Source organism: Fukomys damarensis, unplaced genomic scaffold (genome assembly GCF_012274545.1).
Source record: "Fukomys damarensis isolate Sample0158 unplaced genomic scaffold, DMR_v1.0_HiC HiC_scaffold_29, whole genome shotgun sequence".
Classification (NCBI taxonomy): domain Eukaryota; kingdom Metazoa; phylum Chordata; class Mammalia; order Rodentia; family Bathyergidae; genus Fukomys; species Fukomys damarensis.
In genome coordinates, this window is record NW_022900941.1 from 5,202,928 (window position 1) to 5,218,573 (window position 15,646).

At 39.5% G+C, this 15,646-nt stretch overlaps 1 protein-coding gene across 2 annotated transcripts in view; it reads right to left on the reverse strand.

The window, feature by feature from the left end:
• Cntnap5 (contactin associated protein family member 5) overlaps window positions 1-15,646 on the reverse strand; it is an 801,158-nt gene that overhangs the window by 398,085 nt on the left and 387,427 nt on the right. For both annotated transcript variants that reach the window (XM_010637689.2, XM_010637692.2), the window contains exons 5-6: window positions 14,553-14,756; window positions 7,403-7,587 (exon numbers count right to left, since the gene is read on the reverse strand). In XM_010637689.2, the coding sequence (XP_010635991.1) occupies window positions 7,403-7,587; window positions 14,553-14,756 (389 nt within the window). The remainder of the gene's footprint in view (window positions 1-7,402; window positions 7,588-14,552; window positions 14,757-15,646) is intronic.

Genomic DNA, 15,646 nt, shown 5'->3' on the forward strand with positions numbered 1-15,646 from the left:
TTTTTTTTTGTACCAAGGATTGAACTCGGGACCGAACTTGGGACCGAACTTGGGACCTTGCATTTGCAAGGCAGGTGCAGAACCACTAAGCCAAATCTCCGGCCACTACGCATTACTTAGACTTACATATTTGTGGATCAATTGAACAAAACACTCAAGGAAACAGATGCCACACTAAGATGATAAACTTTCTTTGGTTTTCTTAAAAGTGAATGTGGTGGTTAAACTTCACTGTGCCACAATGATTGGCTTTGCAGCCGCCTAGGAATTTAGTGAAGCACACTCTGGGTGTACCTGTGTGAGTCACCTTCGGACCTATATCGTGTACCTGTCCTCTACCTCTTACCCTGTTCTTTTGCTCTGCTTCCTGGATACCATGGACTAAGCAAGTTTGATTCCCACACCTCTCCACCACGATGATGTCTCTGTCTGGGAACAGGTTGACCACAGACTGAACGCAATGGGAGAGATGGCTGAAACACTGTCTCATGTTTGATAACTAAAATCACACAGCCCCAGAACCCTGCCATTCCTGGACAGTCTGGCATAGTTTGCCCCATTGTTCCAACTTTCACAGCAAGCAAACCAGCCCATGCTGTTTGGAGAACCTGGTGCTTCTCTTGAAGAGAAGTAAAGAAAAGGTAGGAAGATAAAGCTGCAGGAGCACCAGTGTGTTCTCCATAGTATAAATCAACCCCTCCAGGTTTCGCTGATAGGCCAACTCTGTGTTCTCAACCTATTATCAGGTTTTCACCCTGGGATGCATTCAGACTCTCATTTTTATTATTGTTCCTACTCCAACTCAGATCAACTGCAAGGCCCATGCTTGCTTGCTTGTTTGCTTTTTTGCTTTCTCTCTGTCCCTCTCACTCTTTCTTTCTTTCCTTCTTTTTATAGGTATCTTTCCACAGACTCACAGACATCAGGTGCTGAACAGCCTGATTGTCCTAACACGTTATATATCTTTTGTCTGAATGAATTTATAAATTTGTACCTATGTTCTGTATCCAATACATTAGTCCTGTACATTTCCCAGTTCAACCAAGGAGTTGAGTGAAAATCCTAGCATCAACTTGCCCCCAGTATCCAGGCAAGAGGGACTTCTTCTGGGTAACTAGAATTTATGACTGGCCTCCTTGATAGGGGAGGTGCTTGTGGGACCAGTGGACCTGATCACAAAGCTTCCACCCACTTCCGGACAATGGCCTTCCCAACGACACCCCCAAATTTACCTTGAGAGTCTACACTATTCTCTCCTCTCATTTTTCTGAGGGCTGGTGGAGGGCAGCCATTCCTAGCATGAGCAGAGTTTGGCTTGTTGGGTGTGACTGTGAAAGTGTATTTGTTGAGCTAGAACAATAGGATGTATTTCAGGCAGTGGCTCATTAGTCTAAGTCGTAACTCCTTAGGAAGTATTTGGATGTATGGCGTGTTCTCCATTTGCAGTATTGCCACGGGCAAAATGAACATACAGGTGGGTCCTGGCTAACTTTACACTATTTTATTGATGATTACAGTCATTTAGCTCAAATTCCCTATTGGCCACTTCCAAGAAAGATAGCAAGCTCATTACACTATACTAATAGAACCATGAAAGTAGAAGATACGCTATCACTTACTTCTTTAGTTCATGTTAATAGAGGCAATCCTTTCTTTTGGCATTGAAAGATTCTCTCTTTAGCATTCCATACAATTGGTTTACTTCTAACATACATCAAGAGGAATACTTATACCTTACCTCACGACTGTAAGATGTGAGGAAGTGTAAAATCAGTAGGTCAACAAATCTTAACCATCTTATATTAAAAAATAGAAATAAGGAATTCTATAAGTTTTTTTCAGGTCATGGGTACAGGCAGAGCTCAGAACTGATTTCTAGATCCATGGTTATATCTCCAGGGACTCATCCTCCTCCCTGGAGGAGGAGGAAACTTGTTTCCCTGGAGGATGTCTGGCCAGAGGCCACTGCTGTGCGCTCACATCCTGTTATTATTACTAGGTAGCTACAGGGGACTAGAGATGGGGGAGCTTTTTGAATTTTATTGTGTGCTGTGTTTTAATTTACTACAGAAAACTTCATAACCTCCTTGGAGCTGGTTTATGGTTTAAACAAAAGTCACACATGCCAAAATAATAGGAATTTTTGCCTCCTTTTTTTCATGTACTTGTTTTCTCTCTTTTTTATTTCCTTTAGTTTACTCTTACCTATGTAGGCCCTCTACTTTAGCCTTGCCCCTGAGTTTCCAAAGTAAAAAGGATCGGTGACAGTTGTATTATAACATGGTCTTGAACATTGTTTCCATAGTGAAATGTAATGATTTTGATCAGCAAATGAATAACTTTAGGAGGTGCAGCCGTCCACGCCTGTGTAAAAGAGTAGTGTCCACCAGAGTGTGAAACAGCAAGGTGACCTCTGAGCATGGAGAACCATTGGGAACTTCTTCTGGGGAGGAAAGTAGGCCTTGGATAGACAGTGCCTGTCATTTGCACAAAGAGAATTCATTCACCGCCTGCACATATATTCGCTGAGTGCATTTTCTGTGCCAGACAATTCTATAGAAATAAAGAAAATCTCTATGGAGAAAAGAAAATTTCAGCCTTTATGATGAGCTCAAATTCTATGTCTGCAACATGGATGATGAGACAGAAAAAAGATTTGAAAGCAAATTTAGTTATATATTACAAAACATGAAGTGTTTTGAAAAATAAACTGAATAAAAGTAAATCACAGTGTATGATTTTAGAAGCAGATATGTAAGGACTGTATTATAAATCGTGCAATATTCCTAAAAAAAAGTTATTTTACATGTTTTATAAAATTCAGGAAGTTTAGGTTGACGATACAGAGAAAAGTAGAGCTTCTATCTGATTATACTCCACCCTCTGATATTCTATCTCACCATCACTTTGGTATTCCTCAAAAACTTTTCTGTGTGTATAGTGCTTTAAGAATTTCAGCATTCTCTTGTTTTTTAAAACACTTACCATTTACATGGCATTGCATAATGATTTCTCTTTTTATTGAATATTTATTGCATATGGCTGTATTTGAGGGCACAGGAGTTGCCTCCTTGTTTTAAATGAATGAGGTATAAGTGTTTGCCAAGCGTTACCACACTAGGTGAGTTTAAGGTTTCAGTCTAGGTCTAATGGGCTGGTAAAGAAAACCGTTGTTAGACTCAGGCAGTTTTTGGCTTCTATAGATAGTAAAGTGAACAAGAGCCAAACACTGCAGCGCCCTGTGGCTCCATCCTACCCACCAAAAAGACTGACTCCTAAGCAAAATGCATCAGGAGACCAAAATACGAGCTATGAAATTTTCATTTCTGAGGACCTAAATGCAGATTGCTGGGAGACATCACCGACTGCAGCTCTATTCTCAGAGGATAAGGTGAATACCCCACTTCACATATGGTCTGGGAGGTGGAAGGAAACTGCCTCCGGGGTAGAGAGAAGGGCGACCCAGGCCCTCAGGGAAGCTCCTCACTGGTCACCCTCCAGTTCCCTGGGAGGACCGCCAGGCTGCGGGGAGAGCTTCTGGCTGTGTGCCTGAGGCGACACTGCAAGGTCACCAGGCACTGTGTTCGATCTGCTCTAATGAGGGTTGAGCCATTTGTCATCTTTGTTGATGGATTTCGGGGCAATTTTCCATCTTTTACCATTCCTAGCAAATGCCCTTGTACACACGTTTGTTTTTATAATTTTAGGGTAAATTTCCAGAAGCAGAATGTCAGAATGGAAACACAGTTGCTTCTAATTTCCAATATCATCCTTCCTTAAAAATTATATTAAACACCATGCCAACAATAGTGTATGATAGAGTTCTGGTTTCTTCATGTCTACACCAGCACAGCACATTATCAAGTACTGGTTTTTGCAATCTAAGCTAAAAATACCATTGGAACATGAATTGGTATTTTATTATTACTATTAATATTATTTTGCAATGAGTAAAGTTACACTTCTTTATATATATTAATATTACTTATATTTTTAATGTATTCACTTTCTTTCCCTGCACTGTTAACTCTCTTTAATAATTTATAGATACTTTACATTTATTAAACAAATCATTACATTTTTCAAGTTAATTGACTGAAGGTAATGTCATTAAATATGCATATTTCATGGAAGTTCAAGTTGTGGTTTTTAAACATTTTATATCTACAAAAATTTTCATATAACTGATCACCAGGTTTTTGGAATTTGTCATACTTAAAAGGACCTCAAATTTTTTTAGATTATAAAATTATTTTTCAAGCTCTATAAATTTAGATTCAAAAATATATAAATACCACATGTGTATTTTAAAAGGTTTAGGATTTCTTTTGAGTCTTGTCTTGAGGTTGTGGTTGTTTCATTTAAAAATAAGAATTTTAAGGGCTGGGGATTTAGCTCAGTAGTTCAGTGGCCTGCCTTGCAAGTGCAAGGACCTGAGTTCAATCCCCGGTACCAAAAAAAAAAAAAAAGAATTTTCATTAAAATATATTTTGTATTTTATAAAATGTTTTTCTTGCATATATTCTAAATCACATATTCTAAAATGTCTTTAAGAGTTTGTCTATAAAATAGAATACTACTCAGCCATAAAGAATGAGAAATTAGATTCATTCATAGGAAAATGGATACACATTGAGGATATACTCCTTAGTGAAATAAATAAGTCACACATGTGTAAATATCAAATAGATTCTCTGGTGTGAAAAACTATAATGGTACATAAGATCCTAATGATATAATTGACAATGTGAAATAGGAAGAAAAGGGCTAAAAGTGTAGGGAAAGTGGGAAGGGTAGGGGAAAGAAATAAGGGAAAAGAAAAAAATATGAGAAAATGAAAAAATACAAATAAAGTGTTTGTAAATGGGGAGGGGAGGAGGGGGTGAAGGGAGGGCAGGGACAAAGGGAAAAAATGAGAACCAAGACCTGTCATGTAAAGGTACAAGGTCCCAGTAATGAATGTAACTGTACTGTGTACATAAAATGTACCAATAAACTCAATGAGAAAAAAAAGAGTTTGGGGGACATAAAATGGAGGTATAAAATAGCATGATTGAAAAGACTTGTTGGATTTACATCAATGTCAGAAGATGGAAGAAAAGTCAGCTGCCACCATCTTCCTCGTGGCCTTTGGAGAAGTCACATGAGCTAAGCGATGTCAACCGGGAAGATGTCGAATAGAAAGTGAAGGGGCTGCATTCTTCTTCTTGTCCTTTTGACAGAAGATTCTATGAGCATGTGTCTGCATTGCCTTGCAATCATGAATCACAGTGACAATCTGTCCTTTGAAGTTCAGTAAAGACATATGTTATCAACAGTGAACGGCACTAAGGTTAGGACCAAAAGAAGAGATACTTTTTAGGGCTCAGGAAAGTGATCAGATAAAAGAGTCCAGCTCCTTCTTTGTCAGTTATTGGTCTCCACTTACACTGATCTATTATTTCTTCCACTAGTGACTAAAATCCTCTCCTACCAGGGTTTGTTGCCCTTCATTCTTCAATGTCTTCTTGCAAGTCTGAGTCACGCACAACCTTCACGGTGACTGCTACAAAGTGGGGGTTCTCAGACACTAGGGAACACCAGGGTCCCCCAAAGAATGCCAAAGCACATAATGCTGCATCCTCTCTAAGAGTCTTTTATTTAATAGGTCTGAATGGGACCTGAATATACTTATTAACAAGTTTTCTGGGCTTGCTAATTGCACTGACCTCTACATCAAACATTTAAAATTGTTAAAAACGTAAAGCTATCATTGTCACCACAACTCAAAAATACTTGGCACCTTGCAATCATATGTGTGAAAGTCTAAGGTGATTTTGACACAATCAATGCATAAGACACAATTTGCAAAGAGTATAGTAGATGATAACCTTTATCAAAAATTTCGTCTAACCAGTTGATTTTTACAGATAATTTTGTTGATTTTTTTTTTACCAAACTCTTTCTTCTTTGATCACATACCATCTCTATGACATATTACTTTTCTTTCTATATAATCCTATGAAAATATAACAGTTTCCACAGGTCATGGGAAAATAAGATTCAAGCCATATGGGTCTAGACAGTCTAGAAGACAATTAACCAAACCCTAATTTATACATTTTTCAGAATATGTGGTGTAAAGATTTCTACTCTTGCAGATTTCACATTATCAATGCAGAGTTACTGAATGTAGGATTGGCAAGTCATTTGCTGCTTCAGCCCGATATAGGGTATTTCTACTGCATAGGTAGAAAAGTTATGAAAAATAAAGTCGCAGAAGATATAGATTATAGACCGCTATCACATAGTGAAATATTTAGAAATTGGTTAAATTAGTATCTCTAAAAGCATTTTATTTCCTTATAGGTTTATGTCACTTACCTTTGAACCATTTTGCTCACAAAGTTCCTGAACATCTAATACCCGGCCCTCAGGAGCTGAGCTGACTCCAACACACCACTGCTGGCCCATTGTGCTGAGCCCAACACACAGAGAAGCGTTTGGCTTTCCCTTCACTTCACCCTCACACATCTTTCCCACCTTTGGCCTCAGGACCATGGTACCCTTCTTTCAAGGCTTGGTAGTGTCTACTGCTGGCAGCCTCTGCCATTCTCTAGGCTGACCCCAGGGTCTTCCCCCATCTCCCTCAGTGCTCAGGGCTGCCCTCTACCATCCCGTTCTTCAGGGACTTACCTAGCATTAGACTGTGATTTTTCTTCATCGCAAGAACTTGCCCTTTCTCAGCTCAGAGACCAGCACAGAACCTGGTATACATGAGAGGGCAATAGAAAGTGCACTACTTGCGGAGCTGGGAAAATCTTGGCTGCCAATTAGCACAGCTCTGTGCAACTTTCTTTGTATTGCAGAGCTGGTGCATTTTGCTTGGCCTCTTAGACAAAAGAGGAAGAAACAGCTCTCTACATGTATTAGTAAAAGTCTACATAAGAATGAAGGTAAAGGACTTTGCTGATATTGTAGATTTAAATGCCAAGATATATATATATATATATATATTATATTTCATTCCTCTAGCTAATTTAAGTTGTTTTTAAAGGTAAAATGATGATACATAGCCAACAGACTCAATACTGACATAGGCAAGATGCAAGCACATGTGCGTGCACACAAACACACAAAGAGTAGAGTTGAAGGACTGAGAATAGTGCACAGAGTTATCTAGAACCTTCTGGATGACTCCAGCTACCACCAGGCCATCTCTGCACCTCTCTTCTCAGGTGCTCCTGCTCGGACTCCTATCTTTGTAGGCTGTCTGGCATGGACAGAAGGGAAATAAGTCTCAGGGCCAGAGGCGAGATTCTCCATTCCTTGAGGCCTCAAATCTCCTGGCAGCTGTGTTTACTGAATTTTCACAGAGCTCTCGAGCAAAGGACCTGGGGATGTGCAGGGACAGCGGACTTACCTCATAATCAATGTCCAGAGCGTCTGCCTCACCCTTGGTCCGGAAGTGCTGAGTGTGTTTGTCCACGGTGAAGTTCACCTGCTTGCCAACACGTTCGATGAGCACCGAGTGCCAGTGCTGGTCATCCAGGAGGCTTCCCAGGGTGGCCGAGGGTGGGCTGCTGCTGAGTCTTGCTTTGCTGTCATCTGTGAGGAAAGAGGAGGTGGATGGCATCTGTGCCTTAGGACAGCTTTGAGCACTAACATGCTTTGCAAGTGAGGCCCGCTTCCTCTGTCCTGAAGGGTAAGCACGCTAAAAAGCAAAGGTTTTCACTCTCAAGAAAATGTGCATATTATTTGAGTGTGAGTGCTTCTCAAATGGAGAAGACAGATCACGAGAGGTACAGAGGAGGGAGAATAAACTTGGAATAAAACTGGCGCGACAGTGGGCCTGCTGAGCAGAGAATTCTGCAGGCAAAGGCACAGGTGAGGAGACATCACCCCACTTGCCTTTATCAGCAGCCATTACAAGGAAGATTCTGAAATAGGGAATTTGCAGCCTGTATTTCAATACTTCAAGGGAAATTATTACCACCTATGTTTTGCAAGAAAGAATCTGAGGCTCAGTGAGGTTAAGCAACATGCATAGGAGGCGCAGATGGACAGTAAACCCAGTTCTACTTTGATCATTTTCATTCAGAGGACAGCTATGGATTGTGATGCAGGTCCTCTGTGTAGACAATTCAACCTAGGTGGATTTGGGGACATTCCCTCTGGGAGGGACACTGACTGGTGATCACTTCTCCATTCAGGCTTTTCCTCCTCCTCCATGTTTATGGCAGTCCCTCCCTACCTGTAGCCTCCCTGGATAAGATAACAGCTTTCTCCTCCTGAAGAATTTGCCTCATCCATAGCAAAAGGAACAACTCAGTACAAGTTATCACTATGGATAAACAAGTGTTAAGTTGGGGTACATTCTGTGCACTCAGCTAAAAGTCTCTCTCCTCTAGCCTGCCATGTGTTTTCACAGCACAGGGAGGCAGCCTCTTCAGCAGTGACATTCAAAGGGTAGGAGCTGCCACCTCCCCTGCAGGCTGCTGACTCCCACCTGCAGTATGGCCCCCCGGGGTGCTTTTCCTCCGCCAAAGAACTCTGCGTTGTTTCACATGGGGTGTGAGTGGGGAAGCTGTGGCCCGTTTATATTTTGATTAATTCATATTTAGCCCATTGTCTATAATATGAATTTTGCAGTATCTTTTGTTCATTTGATTTTTTATTATATCCTTTTTCTGTTTATTTACCACTTACATAGGTTTGGGTTGAAAAAGCCATCATTTCCTTTTCTTTATGCCACCTGAATTTGTGTTATCATGAAAACAAGGCGATCCCCTTTCTGACATCAGAAGAATTTACCCATGGTCTCTTCAGTTTCCTTTCACTGGGCATGGCTTCTAGTGTATGGCAGGAAGCATGGTTCTAATTTCTGTGTTTAGAGGATCATCACTAATCTAAGATCCACTCCTTTTAAATCCCTGAGTGCTGATTTCAAGGAAACAAGGTGCCACAAGGAGAAACTGCTAAACTGGCCGAGTGAGTTTGTTATGTTGAAGAGTTCAGTCTTCTCTTTGCAGATTTTCAGATACTGATCCTTTGGGAGTAAGATTTCAGGCTGGTTGTGGCCGCCATGTTCTCAGCCTGTGCAAGGCCGCACTCGGGATCACCCTGTGAAGGGGTACCGCCCACGTGGGGGGGAAGCCGCGCTCACTGGGGACTCGAACTCACTCTCGGAGTCGAAAGTCAGCCCCTCCCCCGTCCTAACTCTGCCCCAGAAAGTTGGTGACTGTTTTACCATCCAACAGTTCTGCTCTGCATAGTTTTTAAGGTTTTAGGGGTGAGAGGTGAATCTTTTTAAATAAACAGTGTCTACTTCTTCTCATTGAATTTAATGAAACTATAAACCTTAATTAACATATATCACTTTACACACTATGGATCATGAAATTTTTATGACTACATAAAGCAATTTGTTGACCTTTCCTCAAAACTGGATTCCTATTGCCCTTTGTTTATTTTGTCCATTTACTTAACCAACATCTCTATTGCTCTGAGATAATGCAAAATTCAATCCCACCAATCTTTTAGAAAAGTACATGGTAATAAATACTGAAGGAATTTTTTAACATTATAATAGTTTACCTAGTCATTTCTTTCTGGAAATCTCTCCTTATAAAACAAATTGAAATGTGGTGAAAAATTTAAATGTTTGGTGATTTAAAAATTGGAAATGAAGTGAGGTGTGGTGGTGCACGCCTGTAATCTCAGCACTTGGGAGGCTGAGGCAGGAGGATCACTGTGAGTTCGAGACCAGCCTGGGCTACACAGTGAGTGCCAGGTCAGTCTCACTACATAGTGAGATCCTATCTTAAAAAAACACAACAATACAAAAAAAAGTTGGAAATGATATCCAGTAATTTATAAAAAGGAAGGAAGTAGATTGAATACACTTAGACTCATCAGATAGAATATTATGTAGCCATCGAAATGTCACTTAGGTATTTATATCATTCAAAAATGTACTCAGTAATGGTTGCTCTTTCTTATAGAATAAAAAGTAAAAATAATTAAAATGCTTAGTAATTTATTATCTACTGATTTAAAATATACAGAAGCAGAATAGGAAAGTATAGACAATATAGATATGAAAAGGTGCAGATAAACACTAAGAGCAGATAAAATTTAAGAATGCATTTAGTCAAATATTAAAATTTTCTCTAAATTTTAGAATAAACATGACTAATTTTAATAATGGGAAAAAATAAATTTCACTGAAAACATAACCTTCAACCTCCATAGCTGGTTCATTGAAAAACATGTAGCAGAGATACTTAAATTGTTGAATATCTCCTGAAATTCAACTTATTTTGCTCAGTGCTAGTGATCAAACCCAGGCTTTGAGCATGCTAGGAAACGCTCTACCACTGCACAGTACCCTCAGCTTGCAATTCATTTTTTAATTAGCCAAAAAAGTAGAAGACAGGAAAGAAACTTGCTGCCCCACCCCCATTCTTACTAACACACAGAAATCTTGCATTACAAAAAGTTAAGTAAAAGATGGTTCATTTAAATTACTAACCAAAGAAAATATCTGCTATTCACAAAGCAGGATGTTTAAAAGTGTTTTCTATGAAGAAAGAAGAATAACAGTACCAGCGAACGTTTTATTTTACCCAGAAACGTTCATTATTAGAAATTATTTGAAAAACATAAAACTCAGAATATTATCAAACTTTTATCTTTGAATACCTATTTGAGATTTTATCTGATGGCTCTTGGAGTCCAGTAGTAATTTGTAACTAGTTTCCAGTTTATTAAGACAATATAAAAGTCTTCATGGGCAACTGCGAAAGACGAAAACAATAGAAGTATAGAGAAGGTAATTTTTTGCCCAGAAATATAAGGAAAAACTTTTAATTAAATAAAAATTGTTTTCATTTGGTTTGAAAGATAGCTAAAATGAAGTGAAAAAGTATATCTAAGGCCTTATAACACTGTGCATAACAGTGAAATGACTGCATCTTCAGCTTCATTTTATTTGTCTTCTTCCCCTCAGCCTGCTTGTGGATAAATACTGCAGCCTCCACCCTCTTGCCTAGAGCTCACATTTTTGGGAAAAGGCATCATATTGCACTACTTTCACCCAGATGCCTTGTTCAGTTACATCTTGTTCCTTCATCTAATCTTAACAACTCAAACTTTCTTGTCTTGTGAATTTAAGACAGCCTGAGTATAAGGGAGGTTCACTCTCCGATCTGAGACAGTATTTTGGTAAAAATGACACACAGGGGAAGGGATTGATTCCCTGTTGATAAATAAGTTTCCAGCTGCGAAGTTCCCAATGTCTTGTTCCATAGGACCTTGAGAATTGACCCTCCCAACTGTAGTGTGTCAGATTATCCATACTGGTATTCATCTGTATGTGTCAAGCTTCGCATGTGAGGGCAACATTTTAAATATGTTGTTTAAATTATTCCCGAACATAGCTCTGCAAAACTGTCACTCTGCAAGAAGCCACAAGATTTACCCCAAGACATAAAGAATTAGTGTCACCATGTGGCTCCATCTGACTGCAAAAGTAATATTCTCTCCACTGCTTCCTCTGGGAAAGATTGATGCTCTCGTTCTCCCTCATCCCTCACCTTGTGACTAACCGCTGCCCACTATACAAACACGTAAGCTGTGTTGCTCAGTCAGAAGGGAGAGTGTCAGGAAAGAACGCGATGAACTGGAAAGCAAACAGTCGTGGCAATGGAATGAGGCAAAGTACATTGGGGGGAGCAGGATGCTGAGGTAGAATGAAAATTTCATCAGGTGCCAGAGATGAAAGACCAGACCGGAAAGACAGTGCCAGGCCCTGGATGATTATCCACAACACTCACGGATGGTCTCATGATTCCCCACGTGAGATCTTTGAACAAAATAATCAGGAAGAAATGTAATTCCAAGGGTATGAATCTCAAAACAGGATTCATCTCTATGTATTACTAAAACTATGAAATACAAATTCTTTGTTGTTAAGAGATTTCTTAATATTAATGAATAAAAGTAGCTTCCAGATTTTGGAGCTGTTCAGTTCTGGTTATTAATCTGTATCCATTTTATGTGATACTACTTCCTAACAAAAACTTTATCTTAACGTGTTTGTGCTATGTGATTCTGATAATGCATAGTTACTGTATTTTTGATTAATGGCCTAAGCTAAACGATAAGTAGAATAAGTAGAATATTTTGCTAGACTGGAATTTCCTTAAAAATAAGGACTGGCAGCTGCGTTGGGAGGCTCACATCTACAATCTCAGCTGCAGGAGAAGTTGAGGAATGAGGACTGTGAGCGAAAGTTCAGCCTGGACAACTGGGTGAGACAGATGACAACAGGAGAGTGACAGAATTTATAAAAAGGCAGGCACTGTGCCCTACTAACACTTTGTTCGAAATGCTTTTATTTCGCCCCTATGTATAAACAATTCTCCAAGCAACTCAAATTTAGCTCTGGATTCCAAGGTGCATCCTGACCTCTGCAGTTTTGCAATTCATTACACAAATGCCAATTGCCTGATATTTAATATGCAGTTGTTTGAAGGTTTATAACGTGTTAGTGATTAAGGTCAGGGAACTGAGGAATGAAGAGAGTGCTGATTCCAGCTGCACAGCTGTGTGATGGCATGCGCTCAAGCTTGGCAGTGCTACGATATGGACAGCAACGCGTGGCTTTAGCGGTGATGTGGATGTCGGATGATTTATATGTATTAATTTTACACAGAATTTTCATATTTAAAAAGTTTAGGACAGTGAGTGAATATGGGCACTCAAAAATGGCAACTTAGAAAACATCCCCTTAAACATGACAAACACTCCAAACATATACGTGAGTCGGCTTCTTAAAAAGCTTAAATTTCAAAGGAGCTAAAGTAAATGTTCATTGTACTCTTTGGAGCATGTAAAAAACCGTCGTAGATGTCACTGAGCTGATCCTGCAGGCAGGGACTTTGACCTCTGAACCCTGGACTTGGCTCTGAGTCATCTGCTCTGCATAGGTTTGCTCAGTCCAGAATCTGGCTTTCCTTCAGTTATGTGTATGGGGACTGACAGCCTAAACACTGTGCCTCAGTTCAAAGGCGCTGAACCCTTGTAAGGATAAGGGAACTGCATGCGCTATTGATGTCCTGTTTAGTTCCTACACTGGTCTCCCATCACATAATTATTTTGCTCTTTGACTCGCCACCTGCTCTTGTGGGCTCTGGATGTTGTAATTCTCTAGTGGGCAGATTGCCACAGGTGATCTGAACTATGCAAGAAGTGGAAAGGTGAATCTTTCTAACTCCCTTATGGGTTGAAAAAAAAAAAAATCTCTTTCCCACCTCCTAGCTGAAGAAAACAATGTTCGACCTTGAGAAAGTAGGGTAAGGAGAAGTACCTTCTTAAATTTCACCATAGAATTGACTCTGCCTATGACAGACATTGTATGTATAACTAGATAATGTGAATTAATAAGCCATCAAAGTGTGTCACTTGAAAACAACATGGCCCTGTTTTGTAAGTGGTTTATATTAAATTTAATGCATGTTATAAATTAATTTTGTATATCTGTAAGCTCTTTCTGTTACCTTGTCCATATTCACAATGGAAGCCAAAAAGATCCCTAGAAATGCCCCATAATAGAGGCCTACAATGTTTGGTTTTGGGCTTTGGAATAATCTGCATTTTGATGTCTCTTATACTAATTGCTGAAATATATTTTGTTGTTTTCTTTCCAGTCCCCGACACAATTTGAGCTAACAGATTGCAATTTGCTATACCTTTCCCTCCTTGCTCTTTGCCAGTAAATACTAACAGGGAATTCTCTTCTTTAGTACAAGGCAATGATAGAATACACCCCACAGTGAGAAGCTGGAATCCTAACTTTGAGAGGCAGGAGGGGCGTTCTGTAAAACAGTAAGTGGCATTCAATAATCTGTGGCTTGCCCTGACATCACCAGACAACTAAAAGTAAATAAGATTTCCCTTAACAACACATGATAATGTTCAAATCATGTAATTTTCCACTATAAACATATGGCCTCTCCTAAAAAACCCTTGAAACAATGAAAATGTTTGTCCATCATTTCTCTCGAATGAAATTTAACTTTCACAAATGTACCTAACAGTATAAATCATGAGCAAGCTCATTATAATATGCATGTGAACTTGCTCAAGTTACATCAGAGTTTAATCACTGAGGCATAAATAGATAAATATGGAGCTAGACAAATAATAACTAGCTTGAGGCTGAGCGTGGTGGTGTACACCTGTAATCCCAGCACTTGGCAGGCTGAGGCAGGAGGATCGCTGTGAGTTTGAGACCAGCCTGGGCTACATAGTAAGTTACAGGTCAGTCTCAGATACATAGTGAGACCCTGTCTCAACAAAACAAAACAAAACAACTACAACAAAACAAAACAACTAGCTTGATATGGTACTTTTCCATTCCCACACAGATAAAGGAAATACACTACACTGTACTGCAGTGATTCTTATTTGACATACAAGAGGCACAAGTGAATGTGGCCATGATTTCCTGAAGAATGTAGTACTCTGTTGCTTAACCAAGGAAAAGAATGGGCAGAGCCTGACCCTACCCAAGTTTAGGTACAGGGTAAGTCTCCCTTTCTGGAGCTCCAAGGTGATGTGGTCTCCACGTTGACCTTCTCCATGGAACAAAACGCCATCTGCTTGCATGCTCTTGAACTTCAGGGAAATCACATCTTTGAGAGTGCTCATCAGCTTTTGATTGAACCTGTACAGAAGCGAGCTTCGGCCATCAAAGTCGGCAATGTCCGATTCTGGGTACAAAGAGAGAGGAGAGAAAATATGTTAGTTTAGTCCTTATGATTTGTTGTCTTGTTCCCATCTTAGTTGTCACAAGAAGGTGCTTGTGACCAGGAAGGTCCCATCTCAATAGGAAACACATAGGCTAGAGCTAACCTAATAGACTCAGAAGAATTGCACATTTACAAGCAACCTCCGCACACTGAGTCAAAGTGAACTGAACATCAGACTAGAAGCAAAAAACTCTCATTTCAGACTTTGCTTGAGGGGACAGGGTGAAAATACCACAAGTACCTGTGTCAGGCATGTCATGTGAGGCGTCTGAGTTGTAATAACTTTACATGCTTTATCCTGCTTATTAATTTGCTTCTGACAGTTGGATCCATTTGATCTTGTCAAGGCAGGAGAGGAAAAAGAGATAGAGCTTGTTATGTCCATTCAGTTTGAATAGTTATGAATAGTGTGAATAGCTTCTGAAATCCTGCATTGAGAAGGATTCTCAGGCTTCTTCTGGGTTCAGAATAAAAGAATACCCAGTAAAGGAAAGGCATTTCATCAGGAAAAGCAGATACATTGCATCTTTGCCATCCCTTCCTTGCCCTGTGCTGGTAATAGGTTGTTTTTCAGTGTTTTCATACAAAATCATTTGTCCCTTTATACTTTTTGCCTTTCTTCTAATTAGAGATATCTTTAGTTGATAAGCAAAAATTGTACAGATTCATGAAGTACCATGTGATATTCTGATATGTTAATACATTGCATAATGTTTAAGTCAGAATAAGCATATAACTATCTGAAAATAATAATCAATTTGCTGATATAAAAACATTCAAGATACTTTTAGGTTCTTTTTCTTAAAAACTATATTACCATTTGTTATAGTCATTCTACTGTTTAATAAGCA